This window comes from Centruroides vittatus, unplaced genomic scaffold (genome assembly GCF_030686945.1).
Source record: "Centruroides vittatus isolate TY-2023 unplaced genomic scaffold, ASM3068694v2 scaffold_1015, whole genome shotgun sequence".
Lineage (NCBI taxonomy): Eukaryota > Metazoa > Arthropoda > Arachnida > Scorpiones > Buthidae > Centruroides > Centruroides vittatus.
Genome location: NW_027122666.1, coordinates 2,528,671 through 2,549,320, shown reverse-complemented (window position 1 = coordinate 2,549,320; position 20,650 = coordinate 2,528,671). Strand labels below are relative to the sequence as shown.

Here is a 20,650-nt window from a genome sequence, read left to right as displayed (position 1 = left end):
ATAATAAATTTTATTTATTTTTTTCCTAGAGTCTGTTTGTTAAAAAAAATTACTTTTGATTTACATTTCTTATATTTTAATATTATAAAATATGATGATGATGATGATGTTTATATTAATGTAATGCCCTGTTTTAAACATATGACATAAATGTATAATCATTTTTCATAATGTATTATCATCATTCATCTATATTATCGATATTTTCTTGGCTCTTGCACTTAAATTTTTCATGTTAACTAAAACAAATATGTCTATTCTAATATAATTAGTAGTATAACAATGTTTGAATGCCAGGGATGCAAATGCCTACCTTTGGCGTGAAAGTACATCATAGAAAAAGAGTAAGATATAAAACCTGAGTTATGTCCCTTCTACATTCATTGAACCACAGGTGATGTAATAAATTTGTAGTAGTATAACATAATGATACATATGTTGATAACTCTTTATGGTCTTGTGATATACACATTAGCTAATCAGAAAAAGAAGACCAAAAAAAAAAACAAATTGGTTAATTACTGTATTTTACTATTGTGAAAATGCACTTTTTATTCAATTTTTATATTACATTAAGATGAATTAACTTGATAATACAAAATAAAAACACAAGAAGAAAAGTTTTGCTTATTGACAATCAGTATACTTAAAAAGGATAGTCAATGAGCAGATAAATAGTAGTGATAGCACTAATAAACTCTTTCAATTAAAAAAATATTTTCACGTTATTGAAACAAAGCTCTCTTTCGTGCTTATTTAATTCAAAACAGCCTGAAGGACTATTTTTAAAAATTACGGCAGTTTTTTATGATATTTTATTTATTATAAATTTTTGATTGCAATTATCTAGTTCAAAGGTAATTGGAATAATGGTTAAGTAATTGGATAATGATACAATAGTAATATAATAGCCAATTATGGAGACAAGTTGTAAGTAATTGTTATAATTTATATCAGAATTTAAACTAGGTGAAAGATGAAGCTACTTTATACTTGACATAAATTATTTCTGGTTATTCCATAAAAAACAACCTGGAAGAAATGTTAGTAATCACATTTAATTCTAAAATTTTTTTTAATGAAATGAAGAATTTTTTATATAGATTAAATTTAAAATTATAAGGTTTATTTTTGTAAAAGAAAAAAAAAAGACAAGCTGTTTTATGATTTAATTAGTTAAGTATGCATGTGCTTATGTGTGGTACAGTTGTAAGTATTTGAGTTTTTGTAAATATTTTTGTTCTTGTAGGGAAAAAAGTTGTAAATGATGTAAAAATAAGCCTGCCCAGAAAAGAAAAAAGTGTAACAGCCAGTAGACTTTTAATTGTATCATTTTGAAGATAAATAAGAGAATTTTTTTTCTATGTGATCAAGTTTTTTGAATTTGAAAGTTTAGAACAACACTTGTAGTCACTGAGAATATAACATATACTTTAAATGCTGCTGATATATTTAAGAATACTGAAAGACTAAATACTTGCAAATTTTTAACAATATCTTTATTTATCATCATTAAAAAAGTGTAATAAAATTTAAAAAGTATAATATAATGATTTAGTTGTCCAAAATAATTTAAATAATTTGATTAAGTTATTTTGTATTACATAACTGGTCTTTACTAATGGCATCTAATTATGATATTTCTGGTTTAAAAGGTTGAAATTAATTAAAATATACTATTACTTACATTTTGTTTAAGATAAGTAGCTTAAAAGTTGAAAAATTTTTAAAAATACTTTACAAATTATACAGAAAAGTATCATTTGAACAGTTTGATTCTAAACAAGGGATAAAATTGTCAATAATTAGCTTCTTATTTAAAAATTTTTTTCATTCAAAGATATCAAAAAAGATACTTTCATTATTACTATAGTTTTTGATTTATTTAAAAAAAGAAAATAAATAAATAAATATATAATAAATCTGTAAGTTAAATGTTTACAGGGGATGATGACTCATTGAAAGCTTAATAAAAATTCTTTTGAAAGTTTTATATAAGATCTTGTTGAAAATCACAATATATGTGTAAACATTTCATTTATAAATCTACATACATTAAATTGCTTTCTTATTGTCTGATATACATAATAAATTATGGTAGTAGTAATTTTATAGGGTGTAGATGCAAATATTGCATAAGACTGTATTTTGCTTCAGTAATTGGTAATTGATAGCAGGCTGCTTTTGATTAGATCTCATGCATCCTCCAATTCCTGTTCATATGGGAACAAATAATTTCTTGAGTCATATGAAATATAACGATGTAGTTTAAATAAGAGTTTAGAGCATCTGAAGATTGGTAAAACATTTCTTATTCAGTTAAAGTAGTCAAAAGAGAAACAACTCGATACCACCAAAAGTGTGGTGAAAATCATGTGAGGTTTCTCTGCATGGCCATAGCACTCAAAACCATGCAGAGAAGTTTTCTACAATAACTGATTTTTCAAAATATTTGCCCCATGCAAAAAAGGATTGAGGATGCATGGCATCCAAACCAACAAATAGCTCATTATTAATTTTGCTCCACTGAAAATTCATTTGGTTATTACCAGAAGCAAACATAGCCTGGTACAATGTTTGTGTCTACATCCTGTGTATATGCATATATAATAGAAATATTAAGTTTGGTATATATCATATCAGATAGTACAAAAACAATTTATAAATGAAATGTTTACATTACATATTTAATTTTTAATAAATTTTTTTTTTGTTTTTTGTCTAATTAAGAAGTAAATATAATAAGAATAACAGTAAAAATATTTTTTATAAAGCACAGTGTTATATTGACATAATAACAAAATATAGCTGATAATATTTTATTATTCTGCAAACTATTTGTTAATTTACTTTTTATAGAATTAATTTTTATAAATGATGATTATTTCTCAGTTCAAAAATATTTTAACAATACCAATTGAACAATATTATACAGATATATATTTATCTTAATTTTCTCAAATTCCACTACAACTTACTTCATATTATTTTACCATTTGTGATATTTATTTCAGTATACAAGAAAAAAACCTTTAAACAATAATATCCTTATACTAATAACAGTCATTAGAAAAATAATGTTGCTGGTTACTAGAGTGTTTAGTAAGTACTATAACAAAATTCATGCAAGTAATATAATTGTCTTATTTTTGTATGAAGTCACAAATATCTGTCACAAGAAAACAAAGCTTTTCAGTCTTCTTAGTGACGGATGATCAGTCACACAAATGACATATTTCTAACTTAACTTATTCTTAATTATTTGGTTTTGGTTTTCTGTAGATTTCAATAATATAAATATAAGAAAAGCTTTATTTAAAAAAATAATAGTATATAAAGATTTATTTGTAAGAACTTTGAAACTATTTTTCTTAGATGAAATTTTTTTTTATCGTTTTTGAAATGTAAATTTAGTTTTTGGAATATATTACTTGTAATTAAATTTTTTAATTTCTGTATCTAATACATAAAATTATATATCTAATTTACATTCATAATAATAAAAACCTGTTATTTTTTTAAAATATTGGTTACTTTTAATGATTCTATGACTGTTAGTATATTGGATTTAATGAGATATACTTGGGACTGTCAAGCACTTGTACAGGACTCAGGAACTCAGTGACCCTCTTTATTGAACAAGTTAAATACATAATGATTCTTTATTACTAAAAGTACTCTTAAAGATTCTTTTTGTTAGTAAAAATAACATTAAGTTATAATAATTTAAAGTAATATTTTTAATTTTAAATTAAAATTATTAAAATTATTAAAATTATATTGGAAGGAGGGATATCAATCAAAGTTTTTGAAGCTTCAAACCTTCAAAATTTTTTAGGTATGTTTAGGCTTTGAAGTTTTGGGAAAAAAATAAGCTGAAGTTACAAAGGTTTTAATTAATATTCAAGCAACAGTAAAAATAAATTTCAAAACACATTTTCAATTTTGTTCATAACTACATTGTATTGTTGATTGAGTGGACATATTTTGTTCACTAGATGGTATCAGAATTTGGTTGTTTTCAATACAGTGAACATTTGAAATCCTTTCGTAACTTCGTAACTTTTTTAACGTGTTGTCTACAAGCAGCACATGTTTTGCTTGGTCTACTTTTGAATGTTGTGTTTATTTTTGAAGCTAGATTCATATATATAGCTTTTTCTTGTACACTGATTGGAAAACTGTTTGTCTTGACTATTTTATTTCTTGTTTAATCAATTTTAAAATGTATATTATAGCAAACTCATGCAGTCTGGTGTGGTCATTTTTCACTCATCTCAGTTCAAGTTCTGCACAATGCAATCTTTGTCAGGTGATTTTGTATAAACACAGAATTTCAAAAGAGGAAGTCATCAAGCATGCAAATTCTTAACCAAAATCAACAAAATAACAAAGAATCGTTGGATTTTTTTCAAAAGGCAATGGTGTCCAAAATACTCGCACATGCTGCAATTAAAGAGAATATCTCTTTGAAACACATTCTAAAATCCTGTTTGGTGAACAGCCTTTCAAGAAGTAAAGGGTATGAAGTACCAAAAGTCCAGCTGTTGAGGCTAAGAGATAAGGATTTTTATGATATAAAATTGAAAAGGCGAATTGACCTTTAGTGTGAACATCAATGAATGGAGTGGTATCAACAGTATGTGAACATACCAATTCAAAGTCCAACTCACACCACTTAACTTGACATTGTGCATCTCTTAAAAGATTCTACTGGTCAGTCCATTGTTGAAGCCATTAACTGAAAACTTCATGTCTTCAGAATTGATTCAAAGAAAATATTTGTTGTCACACATTATACTTGTTCAAACATGCAATTTTTTTCCATCATAAGCAATTGTAAAATTGGAAGAACAGCTTTGCTAGAATCATGGAATTCACTTGGCAGTGAAACATATCTTTAGTCATAAGATTCCTATGTTGAACCATTGAGCTGTTCATATTTGACTTTTCTTGATGAGAACTTGGATGATAAAAATGACCAAGCCATGATGAACAAACCATAACTTCTTTGCTCAAACCAGTTAAGATTGGCATCAAGGCACTAAGTTTGAGCAATTGCAATCTTTTGGTTGCTGATGGAATCTTAAAATTTAATTTCAAGCAGATTGAAAAGATTGACTCGTCTGTAAGTCATGAATTCATTGATAGTCTTTTTAAGAACATTTTAAAGTGTCACAATATGTTGCTTGTTTTTTCACTGTTCTATTTAGAACACTTTGAATTAATAACACAAATACATTATCTTTGCCATATTTAACAGAAGAAGAAATTATTTGTTTTTTGGATCAGCTTTATGCTTGTATATTTTCTGATATTGAATCTTCAGCAAATGATCCTTCAAGCATTCAACTTCAAGAATCAATTGATTCAACATCAATTGTAACATTGACTCAAAAGTTGCAAGAATTAAAGTTTTCCATTTGCTTTGTTACAACTTTTGTAGCAAAAGACAATTCTTATTTGGTTGTAAGAGAAGAAATTAAAATGTTTATATTGGCACGCAAACAAAGTAAAAATGAATAGAAACTTTATTGGCACTCGAAATCATCGAACCTACATCAATCAATAGTGAAAGGGTTTTCTTAATTTGCAGCAACATTTTAACAAAAGTAAAGAATTGATTGTCTCTCTGTCATTTTCACATCTTTTTAACACTTTTGTATTCTTAACTTTTCAAAGAAAATCCCAAATGTGTTTAATAATCAGATTTGAAATTCTAAATTAAATTTGGATAAAACTTGTTTCTAAAATTTTTGGTCTGTATTTATGAATTTAATTTTAAGAATTCTCAATATAGTTGCTTAATTGCACGAAGCACATCAAGACGGTACTCGATTAATGGTGCCCATGCAGTTGCTTAATCAATTCATAATATATTGAATTCATTCATTTCTAGTAACAATAAATTACCATGGCAAAAATGTTGATATTAAAACTTTTAAACCTTAGAGGATTTAAAAAGCCAAAGATTTGATTACCCTGTTGGAAGAAACAATTGTTTTGATCTATTTATGTAATAAATATTAACAACAAAAAAAATATTTTGAATATTAATAATCACAAATATTTATTGTCATTTGTTATTTTCAAAAAGTGTTTTATTTTTCTTAGTTAAAAAGACCTGTCAATTTTTAAATCAGTAAAGTTTTTGAAAAAATACTGTAGCAAGATTAATTATGACATTAACTTAAACAGTTTTTCAATTATAAAATTATTGTAAAAAATATATTTCAAAACAAAATTAAAAAATATTTTAGTGAAACTTACCTTACAATTGCAAATTCTTTTGAAAATGTTACAAAAAATTAAACTGTTTTTGTTTTATTATGGAAATCTAATGCCCATTTTATATTTTCTTACAGAAATGCATAATGATAACAATAAAGATTTGTATATAATTCCTACTAATTAAACTAATATTGTTGTATAACCATATTTATTAATTTGTATTATTTCATATAATTATTATATTTCTTGAAGTTTTTGGTCTATAATCATAGTTTTTCTATGATATGAATAAATTTAAATACAATCTTCTCTGAATCATGAAAGTATATAATGTAATTTATTATTATATATTAGCAATACATTAACTATATATTGTGTCCTAATATGCAAAAATGTGTCAAAAGATATTTATAAAACTAAAACTGCTAAACTGCTACATTGTTTTAGACATACATTAAAAAGATTCATTGAACCATACAAAAACTGAAAATAAAATTTAGATTCAATCAGGCTTTCTTACAATCATTTTCAATGTACTGTTGATTGATGTAGATGAATAAATGGTTTCCATGCATTATATAAGTTATGTTTAAAAATCATTACCAGGTCTTTACTCAAACTTTTAACTTTATTTTGATGAGTTATCTATAAACAGAAGAATGCTGAATCATCTCTTAATACATAATAATAATACACTGGTAAAAGCAATTAGGGAAGCATAGGAAGAGGTCTGTTTAAATCACTTTTTTGCTGTCAATGTTATGAAAACAATTCTAATTTTGAATCCTTCATAGCATGTAACACTGTCCGACCAAACCAATAGACTTTTCTATAGATAGAAGAAGGAATATAGGAATTGCTTTTCCCCTCGACAACTGCTCCTCTCCTTTTGGCTAAACCATTTTCTCCCTTCCTACAGTTCTGATGTGACTTTGGCAACAAGTGCAATGAAGGTATGACAACAATTTGCTCGAATGCATATATTTTTCATATATTAAAGTATATTTTACATAACAATAACATACGACATTCAGAATTGTTTGCCATAAACGATTTTCTATTCTACATCTTTTGCTCTCCTAGTTGTTTTGACCAGTATAGTTGAAATATTGAAAGTAATTTTTGTATATTTAACAAAATTTTAATTGCCTTTTTTATTATCTATATGATTGATCTTGAAATTAGATACTAATATGTTACATTATTAGTATTCTGTTTTGAAAATTATTAAATAGATTGTGAAATAGCTAATTTAAATAAAGTTTATTTTAATTAAATTTTTGTTATTTTAATTGATAATAGTTTTCATTTGTATAAATGAAATGACCATTTGTTTATATTGATAAAATACAAAATAAATTACTGGTAATAGTATATTTCATATTAATAAATATTTTAATTTGATAAAAGTCAGCCTTTATTAATTTGATGGTTTATGAATTTGTAGAATTTCATCGGATAGCAATTTTATGAAAATTAATTTGAAGGCGTAGTCTGTCCCAAATTGGTAACCACTGTTTATTCACTTCTTGTATTCCAGAATACAAACATTTGATGACTTTCTTTTAGGCTGCTTGGCCATCAAGTTTAAACAGCTTATGAATTATTGAGAAAAATTATGTTTGATTTTATTCCTCTTTATTCTTAATTTCTATCTGAAAGCAATATTTAGACATTGCTGAATTTATTATTAAAAAAATAATAATAAAATTATTTTGCTATGATTAAACTCTGCATTATTGAGTTGCAATTTGAAAAAATTGTAGACAAATTCCACTGTCATCCGTCTGTTTGTTTGTGTGTGTGTGTCTTTCTTTAATCTTCAGAACAGAGTTAGAAAAATGAAATCCAAGACCCGATATGGAAACCCCTAAGGTTTCTATATTGGTCCCAATTAACTATGTATGAACTTCCAGTTTAGATCAGAAGTCCCATTATTTCAATTTAAAAATTTTTCCCGAAAGGTATTAGATACATGACCTATTGTTAAAGAAAAAGTATGAAGCATTAAATATCTATCTACATGTACTGTACTGTCCATAGCTTTTATTTTAAATGACATATATGAAAGATATTATGTTTTTATCTGTTTAAAAAAATATAAATATAAATCTATTTTAAAAAAAAAAGTTTTTGGCTATTGATAAATATTTGTCTTTGGAACATTACAGTTTAAATGCTCCATCATTAAAAAAATTGACAGTGTTTTTTTAAACTCCAAACAAAATTAGCAATAATAAATGATCTGGTTTGAATATAATTTAAGCTAGATTATATACTATTTGCTTGTAATCTTCTGAAATTATCTTCTGTAAAGTAAGGATTTTATGGAATTATTATTATTTTTTTATTATGTTTTATAAAATAGATATAGGAAAGACTAGACTATTGTTGATATTAAATGATATCAGTAATTTTCTCTGTTTTGAAAATAAAGATCATATTAACAAAATCTTTTTCTTGATATTAATCTTTAGGTTATATAAATCCTGTATTGCTCATTTAATGATAATGTGATGTGAAAAGATAACTTTAAAGCTGCATTGTTGAAATGCAGTTCAGTATCTTTCAAGTTTTTAGCTCTTTGTTTAATAATTTTAAGGTTTAATACATTTAAATACTTGTTAATTCATATTGTATATTGAAATATCATTGTTATACAAAATCTTACCAAGAAATAATTTTGAATAAATAGACATAAATCTATAAATAAAATAAATTAATTTCATAATTCAAAATAATATTTGTTTTGTAGGATTTACAATTAGTTATCGAAAGGAAGGTCATCAATGGAAAGAAATATCCATCCCTATAAGCAATCAGAGAAAATTCTCTCTGATAGATCTTGAGAGTGACCAACTTTATCACTTACTTATTGTTGCCAACAGTGATTTTGGAAACAGTGAGCCTAGTGAAATTGCAAGTGTTAGAACAACTGGAGTGGGTATGTAAATTATTGTAATCAGCATTAGCTATTATTATTACTTTTTAATTTAAAAGAAATTGTTATTCATGCTTGAAAGTAACTCTAACTTAGAAACTGGTTCAGTTCTTTTATTTTTAATCCTTAAGGGGTTTTGTAATAAATTTCTGTATACTTAAAAGTAAAATCCAATAATAAATAAATAAATAAATATCATAAAATCTTAATTAATAGATGCATAGCTAATTTATTGAAACAGTTTTTTAAATACGGAAAAGTTGATATGAAAATACATTCATAAAATTTTAGAGTTGCAATAGAGAACAAGTATTTGCTTCTGTTAGCTCGTTAATTATAGCTTTTAATAGGTTTTTTTATTCTACAAAATTATTCTTTTGATAGAGTAATATTTCAAAGTATCATTTTGAAACTTATTTAAATCTAAGTTGTATCATTAATAATAATAATAATAAATTTTGAAAGTCTTTTTTTATCCTGACAAATACAAATTATTTATTTATTAGCTCTATAAATATAAGTTTTAGTTTATTGAATCTAGTTTACTGACATCAAAATACAAAGTTACTGCTTAACATATGTAAATTTTTATTGATTTTTAGTAATGTATTTAAAAATAATTTTTTCCAGGAATACAAACAATTCACAATAAAGATACAGATAACAAACAAGATGAAGAAGTAACAAAACTTTTATATATAATTATTCCTGTCTGTTCTGCTATTGTGGTGATAGTTATAGTAATTGCTGTTGCTTGTTTGTATGTGTATTCAAAAAGGACACCTGTTGCCGTTCCGGCTCCATATATGCGTAAGGATTTTAACATATATGTTTAAGTGATTTTTTTTTTCCTTCTCTCTTTTCAACTTCTTATTTTTATTTAGCTTGTTCAAAAGATGTTTTTCACTATACTCCTACAATGCTTCCCAGAGCAGCACATATGTTGAGTTCTCATCATGATCCACCATATAAACTGTCACCTTATGCAACAATGCCTCTAACACATTTTGATAAGGAAGAAGAACCAATATATGAATCTGTAGTTGATGAAATGAGGAACACAATGAAAAAGGTAAAAATTATTTATGCTTTTATAAATTCTAAATAAAACCTAATTTTTTTTTTTTTTTTTAATAAAATTCAGATTTACCTAAATTTTTTTTCAAGTGTTTAATAATAAAACACTTGTTTTAATATCATTATATAGAATATTTAATATCAATGCTTTATTCAAATGTAAAATAAATTATTCTTTGATAAATTTAGCTTTAAAAAATTAAAATGAAAAAGGATAAATTAAAAATAAATTTTAATTCAAATCTTTTAGCTGTAAACTATATATTAATAATGGTAATTAATATTTGGTAAATTTAATTTTTGATAACTCAACTTTATTACTCAACTTTAAATTAATTCCTTATTTATACATAATTTCTGGTGTAGTTTTTTAAATGATGATTAGAAAAATTTGTACCAGAAATAAAACAAATCAAAAGTTTTCCTTTGATTTAAATTTATCTTGTGGCTTTGTTGTTTTTTCTTATTGTATCCAATCATTATGTAATTAAAGTTTTAAAGTTAATTCTTTTTCTGTTGATATAAAATAGAAAAACTCGGAAATTAGCTTATACAATACAATACTGTTTTGACACTATATTTAAAATAGAACAACTTTTAAACAATTCAGCAATGTAAAAACAAGATTAATTTAATGTTATTTTAAAATGACTTTGAACAGATCTAAATTTAAAAATAAAGGTTAATACAAAAATTATTATTTTATACTTATAAGCTAAAGTATAAAATATATTTTAATATGCTTGTACATTATGAATAGTTAATATAGTATTGTTTATAAAACAATATAACAATATACCATATTTACTATTCTTTAAATAGGTTAATAAATGTAATAACCATATAAACTATAAGTAAATGTCCTATTTTTTTGAGTTTGATTTATGTTATGAAAACAATACTAGACATGCCTGTTATATAATTAACTTTTTTTTTACAGAAAGAAAAAGAGCTACAGTTGAAAACCTTGAAAGTTTAATTAACAAGAAAATACTTTTAATTGTCATTTTGTTATAAGTCAATGTAAGTCAAGTCGAGATTTAATGACTAATGTGCAATCTCGCCGTTGTCGGTGTCAATTCGCAGACTACACGTTGAACTAAACCACAGTGATTGGTGACATTTAGTAAAATGAATTCAAATGTTTCTGTACTATAATGTAGATATACGAACACATTTATAATATTTTTATGAAACTTTTGTATATTTATATCATTTAAATTACCATGTAGTTTTAATGAAATAATGCAGCTTCAAATTTAATAATTATTGAACAAAATGGAATTTAGCATAGTATATACATTTTATGTACATTGACATTTCGATTATTTTAATAATCTAATATGCTGCTCAAGCTGTACTTATAATGCACTTTCTCCAAGTTAAGATAATCTAGTCTCAATTTATTCTAAACTTTGTAGAATAATTGAGTGAGTGTAATTGTATAAAGTTATTTGTAATAAATTAAAGTTTTTTTTTATTATATAATTGTGTTTTTTAATTTTAAAAATTGAAGCATTTTAATGTTGTCTGTCTTTCCTTAATCTCGAAAACGGAATTATATAGATGAAAGACAAGACTAGGTATGGAAACCTTATGGGCAGGAGGCCCTGATTAAACTATATATGAATTTCTGATGCAAGTCAGAAGTTGTGTTATTTCAATTAAAAAATTTTTCCCTGAAATTGTTACATAGATGACAAACATGACTCTATTGTTAAAAAGTATGATGTACAGGGGTTAAGCCACTACTAATATAAGGTAAAGACACTGAAGAGCATATATTTTAAGTTAAATAAATTAAAAATTGCAGCCCAGCATTGTGACAATGTCACAATAAATAATTACTCTTTCTGAAATAATTTTAAATTATATCTGAAACATTAAAGCACAATTATTAAATATGGGATGTTTAAAAATTTTTATTAAACAAATCTATACAGTTTATCCTCCAATAATCTTCCACCATTTTTTTAGGAACATTTTTTTTTTTGAAATGCTTACAAAATAATCTCCAAACAATGACCATTTTTTTGTTTCCGTCAGTATTTGTTGTTTTTAAAAAATTAACTGTACGTTATATTTACGTAAACATGATTTTATTATAAATTAATCATGTTTAACAACAGTATTTTATATATAATAAACATATGAAGTCTAGAGTGATCTTAACAAACCATGATTAACAATAGTTTTTGTTGAAGATTTATTTTATTTAGTATTATTTAATGAGCATAATACAGTTTTTTGTTAATTAAGATTTTTAGAAAGCAAAATTTAAATTATTTCATTCTTTAAATTTAAAATATGAGCTAGAAAAACAATAAATTATAATCAGTAAATAAAAAAAAATAAAATTAGTTTAAAAAAACTTGATCTACATTTGTTTAGCTGTTAACTTTATATCTTCTGCAATAAACAAAGCTGTCTATTTTTTTTTTCTTTGCTTGAAAAAAATTAATTAAATTAGTGAAAATATTTGTTATAAATTATTGATATCATTTTTAACTTATTGCATATCTGAAAATCAAAAAAATTTTACTTTCTTGAATCTTCAAATATTAACTTCCTGTTTAATAAGGTCAAGGTTACTGAAGAAATCATTCTTAGTATAATATATATAAACTGTACTTTATTTGAGGATGTACAGATATATTTTAAGTTGAATAACATACAAAAAAAAATATTTTTTTATGTAATATATTAATCTTATATAAATACAATGTAATGGTTATAAAAATGTTATTTTATTTAGCCTTTGGAACAATTTCCTGTGACAAATGATAATTTTCTATCTTTAGATTTATATTTGTTACAAAATTCTATATATCATACTGTAAAGTGCCAAATTTCCTCATAACTTTTTATATGATTGATAGAAATTTTATGGTAGAATAGTTGTTGAAAGCACAAACTTGTCTTTCAAGTTTTGTTATATAAATTAAATAGATTATTTTCTTGTTAACTGGAGCATTCGATATTGTTTGACATGCTGAGAAATGATCAAAATTTGAAATTATCTAGCACCATCGTATTACTGAATACGGAAACTACATACAATGTATTTACGTATACGTTATACAGGTACATCTTACGTATTTTACTATTAGGAAAAAACAAAAAAAGATATAATTATCAGAATCATAAATATTAAAGATACAATCAAAATTCTTCATAAAACATCTAAAGGGGTCAAAATCAAATCAGCTACTGAACTAGAACGCGTACTATAAAAATTCTGACCTAATGTGTCCGGCCTTCCGACATTCTATTTTATGTTTTATATAAAAAAAAATTGCATGTATATATGGTTAAAATCCTCATATTCGTAATGTTGAATTCTTCTTATATTTTTCCTTTATGAATTTAAGTCGTGACGGGTCTTATGCTAAAACGTGACTTCAAAAATTTTCCTTAATTTTGCTTCAAAAGCAGTGTAAAGTTACGGAGCATAGAAAGATATTACTTCTGGTCTGATCACGTTCAAGCATATTCAACTTTGGCATTAGTTCTGTGAAAATGCACCCGGATGGATTAAATGTTCCGGATCAAAGACATCGCAACTGACCTATCGATAATTTAAATCTTTAATAACGAACGAATATCATTCAAGCGTCAATAGCGAAGAACATTTTCAAGCTGTAATGAATTGAATATTACAAACAAATCCTTAATGAGATGTCTCAAATTAGGTCAGAAGCACCATTGGTTTTAATTTCAAGTTCGCATGTTCAAGGATTAAGTAAACGAACCACACCTAAGCACTTTGCAATCTGTTGATACATTCAGTTTACTTTGCTTCAAATTATCGTATGTTGCTAAAAATAGAATTGTAACTGAAGTGTGACTTCACGTAACGCTTTGCGTTTGCTAGTTTACTGCCCTTGTAGACTTTCTGCCGGGTGTAATAAATGTATCTATATTACTCTCATATTTAATGCATTCTTAGCATCTCATCACCTCCAAAAATTGTGCCGTGACATCATTTTTACATCAAAACGACTTCCGTACTGATATCAGCCTGAGGACCGGCAGACAGCCAACTCCCTTCGACAGCCTGCAGACAAACGGAAACCCAGATTTTTTTAAATTTGAACTACATTCTATATTTTCCATAATCGCAAATTTATTGTCGTAAATCCATCATCGTCGTCATTCGAGGTGCATGTAACCGTAGAAGATATTAAGTGCATAAATCATGGTTGTCATATATGTTCATTATTTTTTGAGATTATTCTTATGTAATAACGTGTTTTTGACGTCAATGGGTACAAATTTTAAAAAAACGATGATGCAGACTTGAAATATTATTGCATACAATTCACGTATTTCTATTTTTCTATATTTTTTTCTTTTTTGTTTTTTTAAATCAAATTTTGCGCTTGACCTAACCCATTCTGGATTTTGGTAAATTTGAAGCTTGTCAGTTGTTTGAGTGGTTAAATCAACATGAACCTAACCCACTTTTTTCAATATCAACATGTGGCTTCTTTCCCGGTTGTTTTCCTGGCAAACTGTTGTTAAGTAAGAAAATTATGCACGAACTCCTTAAACAAAACTCCTCCAATTTAAAATAATGTCTTCTTTAATTGAATATATTTAAACAATAAGAAAAAAGAAATCGTCCACGTACGGTAATTTTAATTTCGAAAGGACAATTTAGTTGTGTCTAGCCAAATAATGATCCTCTAGAAGCAATCGAACTACAATACAATCCAATTAAGTAATTGATTTGTCCTAGTTTGACAAATGAAAGAACAAAAACAAAGTCTTTTATCTCTTTTGTTTCCATTTTGTAAAAAAATTAATAAAATATTATCTGGAATGCCCATAAAAATTATATTACTGAGATATTTACAGGTTTAAAAGACATTTCTTTACTTTATGAACTAAGAAAGTGACATCATCGTTCTTACTTTCTGCAAGTATGGATGCTAGAAGACAAAAGATAGGCAAAATAAACATTTAAAAAAATTGCCGAGTCTACTACAGGGTTATTTTTTTATTCTAATTCTTTTTTTGTTTTCCACTCTATTAAAGAATTCTTAACACGCTTGTTCCAAACGCCATTAAGTTCCTTCTCTTGACACGCCAAGATCCGTGTTAACAACTTCATAGAAACGCATTGTATAACAGTACAGGATACGTATTATTGGAATGTTTAATGCGAAAGTAACGATCTGGAGAATTCCATTGATTTTTTAGGATCTTAAATATCAAAGAAATTTTATATTCTGCATAAAAATGAATAAAATTTTTAATTACATCGAACCGTTTTAATGTGAAAGTTACTATAAAGTTTCTTGACTTTTGACTGAACGTGAGAGAAATATTCGTTACGCCCTGAAATTTTTAATAGAAAATCTTTTTTTTAAATTTAATTAAGGATAAATTGCGCGTGATTTTATATTCTTTTCATTTGTAATTGTGTCCGTTAAAATAAAATTTAACATAAAACATAAATGCATAAAAATATGACAATTTTATTTACATAATTTAGTGCATACAGCGGCACATGAAAAAAAATATTATTGCATTTTAAAACAATCTCCAATAAGTCAGTAAAAATTTAGTGAACGGTATAATGTATATTTATTACTTAGATATATATATTAAAAAAAATACTGTTAACATAAATATTGACAAAATATAAATATGAATTATGCTTATACATCTACAGAACTTTGTGCTTTTCTTGGAAAGTGATACAATAGACAGATTGCCCTGAGTGACAAATAAAAGCACAAATTTATAATAATATTTTAAAAGTCACTTGAAAAAAAATAAATTAAGATTATTGTCCTTTTTTTAAACGATTCACGTACATAAAATACAACCAGTTTCGGCCGAAACAAATAAGGAAAACCGTTGACTTGGTTAATAAAGTGTGTCATGTGCATAGTGAAGAAGGCAACTTAATGCTGGAACTAGAAAAGAACTACAGTTGCTACTAGAAAAAAAAAAATGAATAAAGGTGCTTTGGTATGAGGATCCTTGAAAGAAGCATGCTTTCCAAAATTAAGAGTGCTTTCCGAAGGTCAGAAGGATATCGGCTTCCCCACCTACATGGAACCTACACAGATAAAGATGAAGCAAAGAACTTACCATAAACCGAAAGAAAGCTTCCGAGTTTTATTAGGAATATTTTAGTAACTAAATCGTATTTAAATCATGCTTCATTCCAAATTTTCATGATGCATGTTGTCCTAATAGCCACCACCATGTTTGTCAAGACCATACCCTCCGCCTCCGCCTCCTCCTCCTCCTCCTCCTCCTCCTCCTCCTCCTCCTTTGCCTCCATGGTATCCATCGTGAGCATCGTCGATGCTGTTAAAATCGATTCGTGTAAAAATTTAGGCTTAAGTGAACAAATAACGTGTCGATACGTTCCACGTCATTAATTCGACACGTGGTTTAACGATTTTAAAAACAAGGAAAAATAAAAAACTACTTACAAAACTGGAACTGGCTTCTTGATGATTTCTGGAATCTCCTTGATGATTTTGATGAATTTGGGTATCTTTTTTGGCACGGGAACAGGCACAGTCTTGTAGATGGGCACGATATACGGCTTTGGTATGTGTATCGGTACCGGTATAGGCACGTGTTTGGGAATGGGATAAGGTTTAGCAACTGGTACCACTACAGGTTTGGGTATCTTGATCTTTATGGGTAGTGCTACTAATTTAGGTATCGGTATAGTGTGAGGGATGGGTATCGATTTTAGAACAGGTACAGGTTTGTGAAAATGTTTGATCACCGGTATTACGTGTGGTACAGGTATAAATTTTGCTAAATGCAAAGGTTTTAAAATACTAAAGTGTTTCGGTACAGGTACCGGTATTGGCGCAGGAACATGTTTATGTATGGGAATGTGTTTGGGAATGTGCTTCACTATAGTCTTTATAGGATAGCCGTAACTTTTATGGGACCCTCCATAGCCGTAACTTTTATGAGATCCTCCATAGCCGTAACTTTTATAGGATCCTCCACCGCCACCGTAACTACCATAATGTCCACCATGCGTGGGCTCGAGCGCCAAAAATATAAACGTTAGCAGCGTTAAAGTCGATGCAGTCAACATGGTTGAATGAATAACTGAAAGACAATAAGAGTAATTAAGCGTAAAATATAATACATATGTCTTGTTTACTGTCTTGTTTACTATTTTAATCATAATTCTAAATTAAACATAGTTAAGTTTTATTGCTTAATTTACCATTTAAAATTTAAGGATTACTTACATACCTATATTACGTACGAGTTTAGATGCTATAAAACGCTTAGCCTTCTCCAAACTGAATCTTGACAGACTAAGTTTAGTATAATAGAAGGTCACAGTCATGCAATGTAGAAGCAATCATTTTGCTTCACTAACTCCGCATCTCTGCAGAGGTTATGTGACCGAATGCATGGTTTGACACAACAGGAATATAAAAACAGGTAGGTTTAACGGACTTAACTGTTATTTTATGTACTATCTTTTCTTTTTTTTATTTATTTATTTTTTTATTAAATCGTAGACTTACCTTGAACTACCGCAACTACACCAGTGCAGGATAGAGAAGGCCTCTTGGCCTTTTAGCTTAAACTGACGAAGAGCACCTAGTATACGCTTGCTATGTTTATTCGCCTGAGAGAATTATAATCACTGGGTCAGCTTTGTTTATATACTGGCCCATCCCTCCTCCTCTGTCCTGAATGGTTGTTCTACATTTTATCAAACAGGTTGCCCTATTTTTCCTCCCGTTCTTCCCCTTAGGGATCTCTTCGCTGCAGGCATTGAAGGTTAAGGTCTTGCTTCTACGCAAACACAAAAAGATAGCGGTAATCATGTGATTACGTGATGATGAGCATGCGTAGTCCGATGGCAGATAACCCAGATGATTTACCGGATGTGGCCCAAATACTGGTGATGGATGGAAAAGAAAAAGAAATACAACATTGTATTGAAAATCTCTTTTGGATGTAGGCTAAGCTTTGATATATATTAATATATATACACAAAGAAATTGAATTTGTAAAATTGCTCTTTAAAATTAATTCAAATTATTTCTTATTATAAAATAATAATAATAATAATAATAATTTCATTTATAAAATTTCTATATTCATATTTTTAATGGTGAAAACTTCAGCTTATCATCTGAAAATCTTGGCAGAAGCATGGGAATTTTTTGAATTTAAGATGGAAAAATTAATTATTGCATTGTAAGAAGGGAATACTTTTGTTCACTCCCTTTTACAACAGGAAGTTAATAGTCAATTGAACTGTTGTAATTTATCTAAAAGTGCAATCTTATCGGACAACCAGATAAAAATCACTTTGTATGTGTTCAATAGTGGTTACTATAAATAGTATTTGACTATTAGGTTTCAACTACAGGTTCAAGAGGTCTTGGACCGTTATAAAATACTTTGAAAATAATTCATTCTCTCCCTATTTTTAAATTGAAAGTCGATTTTCGATTCTTATTATCTTCTTGTGTGGCTTTTCCGAGATTATTTTTAAAGAATGGTATTTTAATATGTGACTCCTCCTTCGACTAAGGAGGTCGTATACAAGGATGTGTTGTCGGTTTTATGTTTTGAGATTATATAATGTGTGGAAAATTTTACATCCTGGTGGGAATACCACTGATTTGCTTCGTGTCTTCTATATTTAGTGGATTTTTAACACAGTTTTTGTATTACTTTTATTATTTTTTCTTTCAAAAGTTACTTTTAAAAAGAAAGAAAAGCTATTGTTATTGGGAAAAGCGCATATATTTTTATTTAAAAAATAAATCTTAAAAAATATTGCCTTAAATTGAAGATTTATTAATGGATTCAGCTTTTTCTTCTTGTAAGACAGTCGAACCTGCAATAAAGGTCACCTCCCAATAACGGCCACCTGTAAACAGCGGACATTTTTCCTTAAACTTTTTTATAACAAAAAGATATATAAAATAATCTCTAAACAACGGCCACGTTCACCTTAGTTGCCGTTGTTCGCAGGTTTGACTGTATAATATAATTGGAATATTGGATCATTTCAATATATAATTATTCATAACAGAAATACACTTTGTAATTTTAAATGAAATTTATTTAATATTGGAATTCCCCTCTAAAAAAACAATTGTGCATACTAAAGATGAGAGTATTTTATAGAAAAAATTAATTAATTAACTATTCAAATATTCATAAAATTCGATATAACGCTGTTATCTTATTTCAGTATCTGGAAATGAGTAATTTTATGCACTGAATATCTATTTTCAGCAGCAGAAACTAGTTAATATTATACAGGTGGAGGGGACGAAAATTTTTGTAAAATTTTAATGATAATTGCGAATTGGGGAATTTAGGGCCTTCCTTATGAATTACTTAACCCATTGACCTAGCCGGACTTTCTATAAAATGATGTCATCAGACCTACCCATACTTGGAACCGAGCCTCTTATCTTTAAAAGGTTGATGAACTCGTGAATGAGTCTACGTTTCGCTTTGGGTTTTCATTCTTCTTCTTCTTCTTTTTTATTTATTTTTCTCGGGAAAGGAAAGTTTAAATAAATCAAAATTTAAATAACGGCATAAATATTTACGTGAAAAATTGATCGACGTTCCGTTATTCGGTCCAAATATCCAAAAAAATTTCCTTTTCTGACGGAGTAAAAACGTCCTAGCAATAGACTTGACCTATATCATAAGTGTATAATACACAAATAAATATTTTTACTTAAAAATCGATCCACTTTCTTGTTCAATTTCTATAATTTGTTTTATCCTAGAAATATTTTATTTACCTCGAATTAATTGGAGCAGATATTGGGAGATTAAACGGATCATCTATAGAAATAAATATGCTGTTGTTCGTGTGCAGGCGATCCAAAACACATTTAAATGGGCTAAGTATATGGTATTTATATATGACAAGTGATGTTTACATGAGTCAATGTCATACTAAATCATTGTCATGGCAAAATTTGGATGAAATTAGATTTTGTTTCGTTTCAAAATTGAATTTTAATTACGTCATTTATGAGCATTTCTACTCATAAATGACGAAATTGTTGTTATGAACGAAACGAATATTGTTGTTATGAGCGAAAACAACACTAAAAATGTTACTAAAATCGTCACATCGCCTTAATTTTTGCGAAAAAATCGCGCAAAATAATAAACTTTATGAGCTGTAGGCCTAAACAGGGTGACACTAAAAGTCAGTTAATCGCTCGAACAAACTGTTAAAAGTGTTTAAAAAGTTAATTTAATTTGTTAAATCGCTGTAAATTGTGTATTGAATAGGAAGGGACAGTTTTTATAAATCCTGTAATTAATTAATTCCAATAATACAGCAATTTAGTCCTAAAAAACTACACTGAAATAATTATTTAAAAGAAAATTTTCGTTTAAAGT

At 27.0% G+C, this 20,650-nt stretch overlaps 2 protein-coding genes across 2 annotated transcripts in view; one reads left to right on the top strand and one right to left on the bottom strand.

Annotated features, from left to right (window-relative positions):
• The window catches only part of LOC136986358 (cell adhesion molecule Dscam1-like), a 49,913-nt gene extending 38,176 nt beyond the window's left edge, over positions 1–11,737 (top strand). Inside the window, exons 12-15 of the mRNA XM_067283877.1 lie at positions 8,987–9,175; positions 9,803–9,982; positions 10,057–10,244; positions 11,190–11,737. Of these exons, the coding sequence (XP_067139978.1) occupies positions 8,987–9,175; positions 9,803–9,982; positions 10,057–10,244; positions 11,190–11,228 (596 nt within the window). The 3' untranslated portion in view covers positions 11,229–11,737. The remainder of the gene's footprint in view (positions 1–8,986; positions 9,176–9,802; positions 9,983–10,056; positions 10,245–11,189) is intronic.
• A 4,718-nt stretch (positions 11,738–16,455) lies between these two features.
• Positions 16,456–17,874, bottom strand: LOC136986279 (uncharacterized). The gene is made up of 3 exons (XM_067283774.1): positions 17,779–17,874; positions 16,705–17,347; positions 16,456–16,576 (listed from the first exon to the last, which is right to left on the bottom strand). The coding sequence occupies exons 2-3, from the start codon at positions 17,331–17,333 to the stop codon at positions 16,456–16,458; spliced, it is 750 nt and encodes a 249-aa protein (XP_067139875.1). The 5' UTR covers positions 17,334–17,347; positions 17,779–17,874.
• Positions 17,875–20,650: the final 2,776 nt, after the last annotated feature.

Excerpts from the sequence above, each read along its gene's own strand:
- LOC136986279 (XM_067283774.1), bottom strand. The coding sequence starts at position 17,333 with ATGTTGACTGCATCGACTTTAACGCTGCTAACGTTTATATTTTTGGCG. Across the intron at positions 16,577-16,704 it reads AAGAAGCCAGTTCCAGTTTT|CATCGACGATGCTCACGATG; the intron begins GTAAGTAGTTTT and ends CGATTTTAACAG.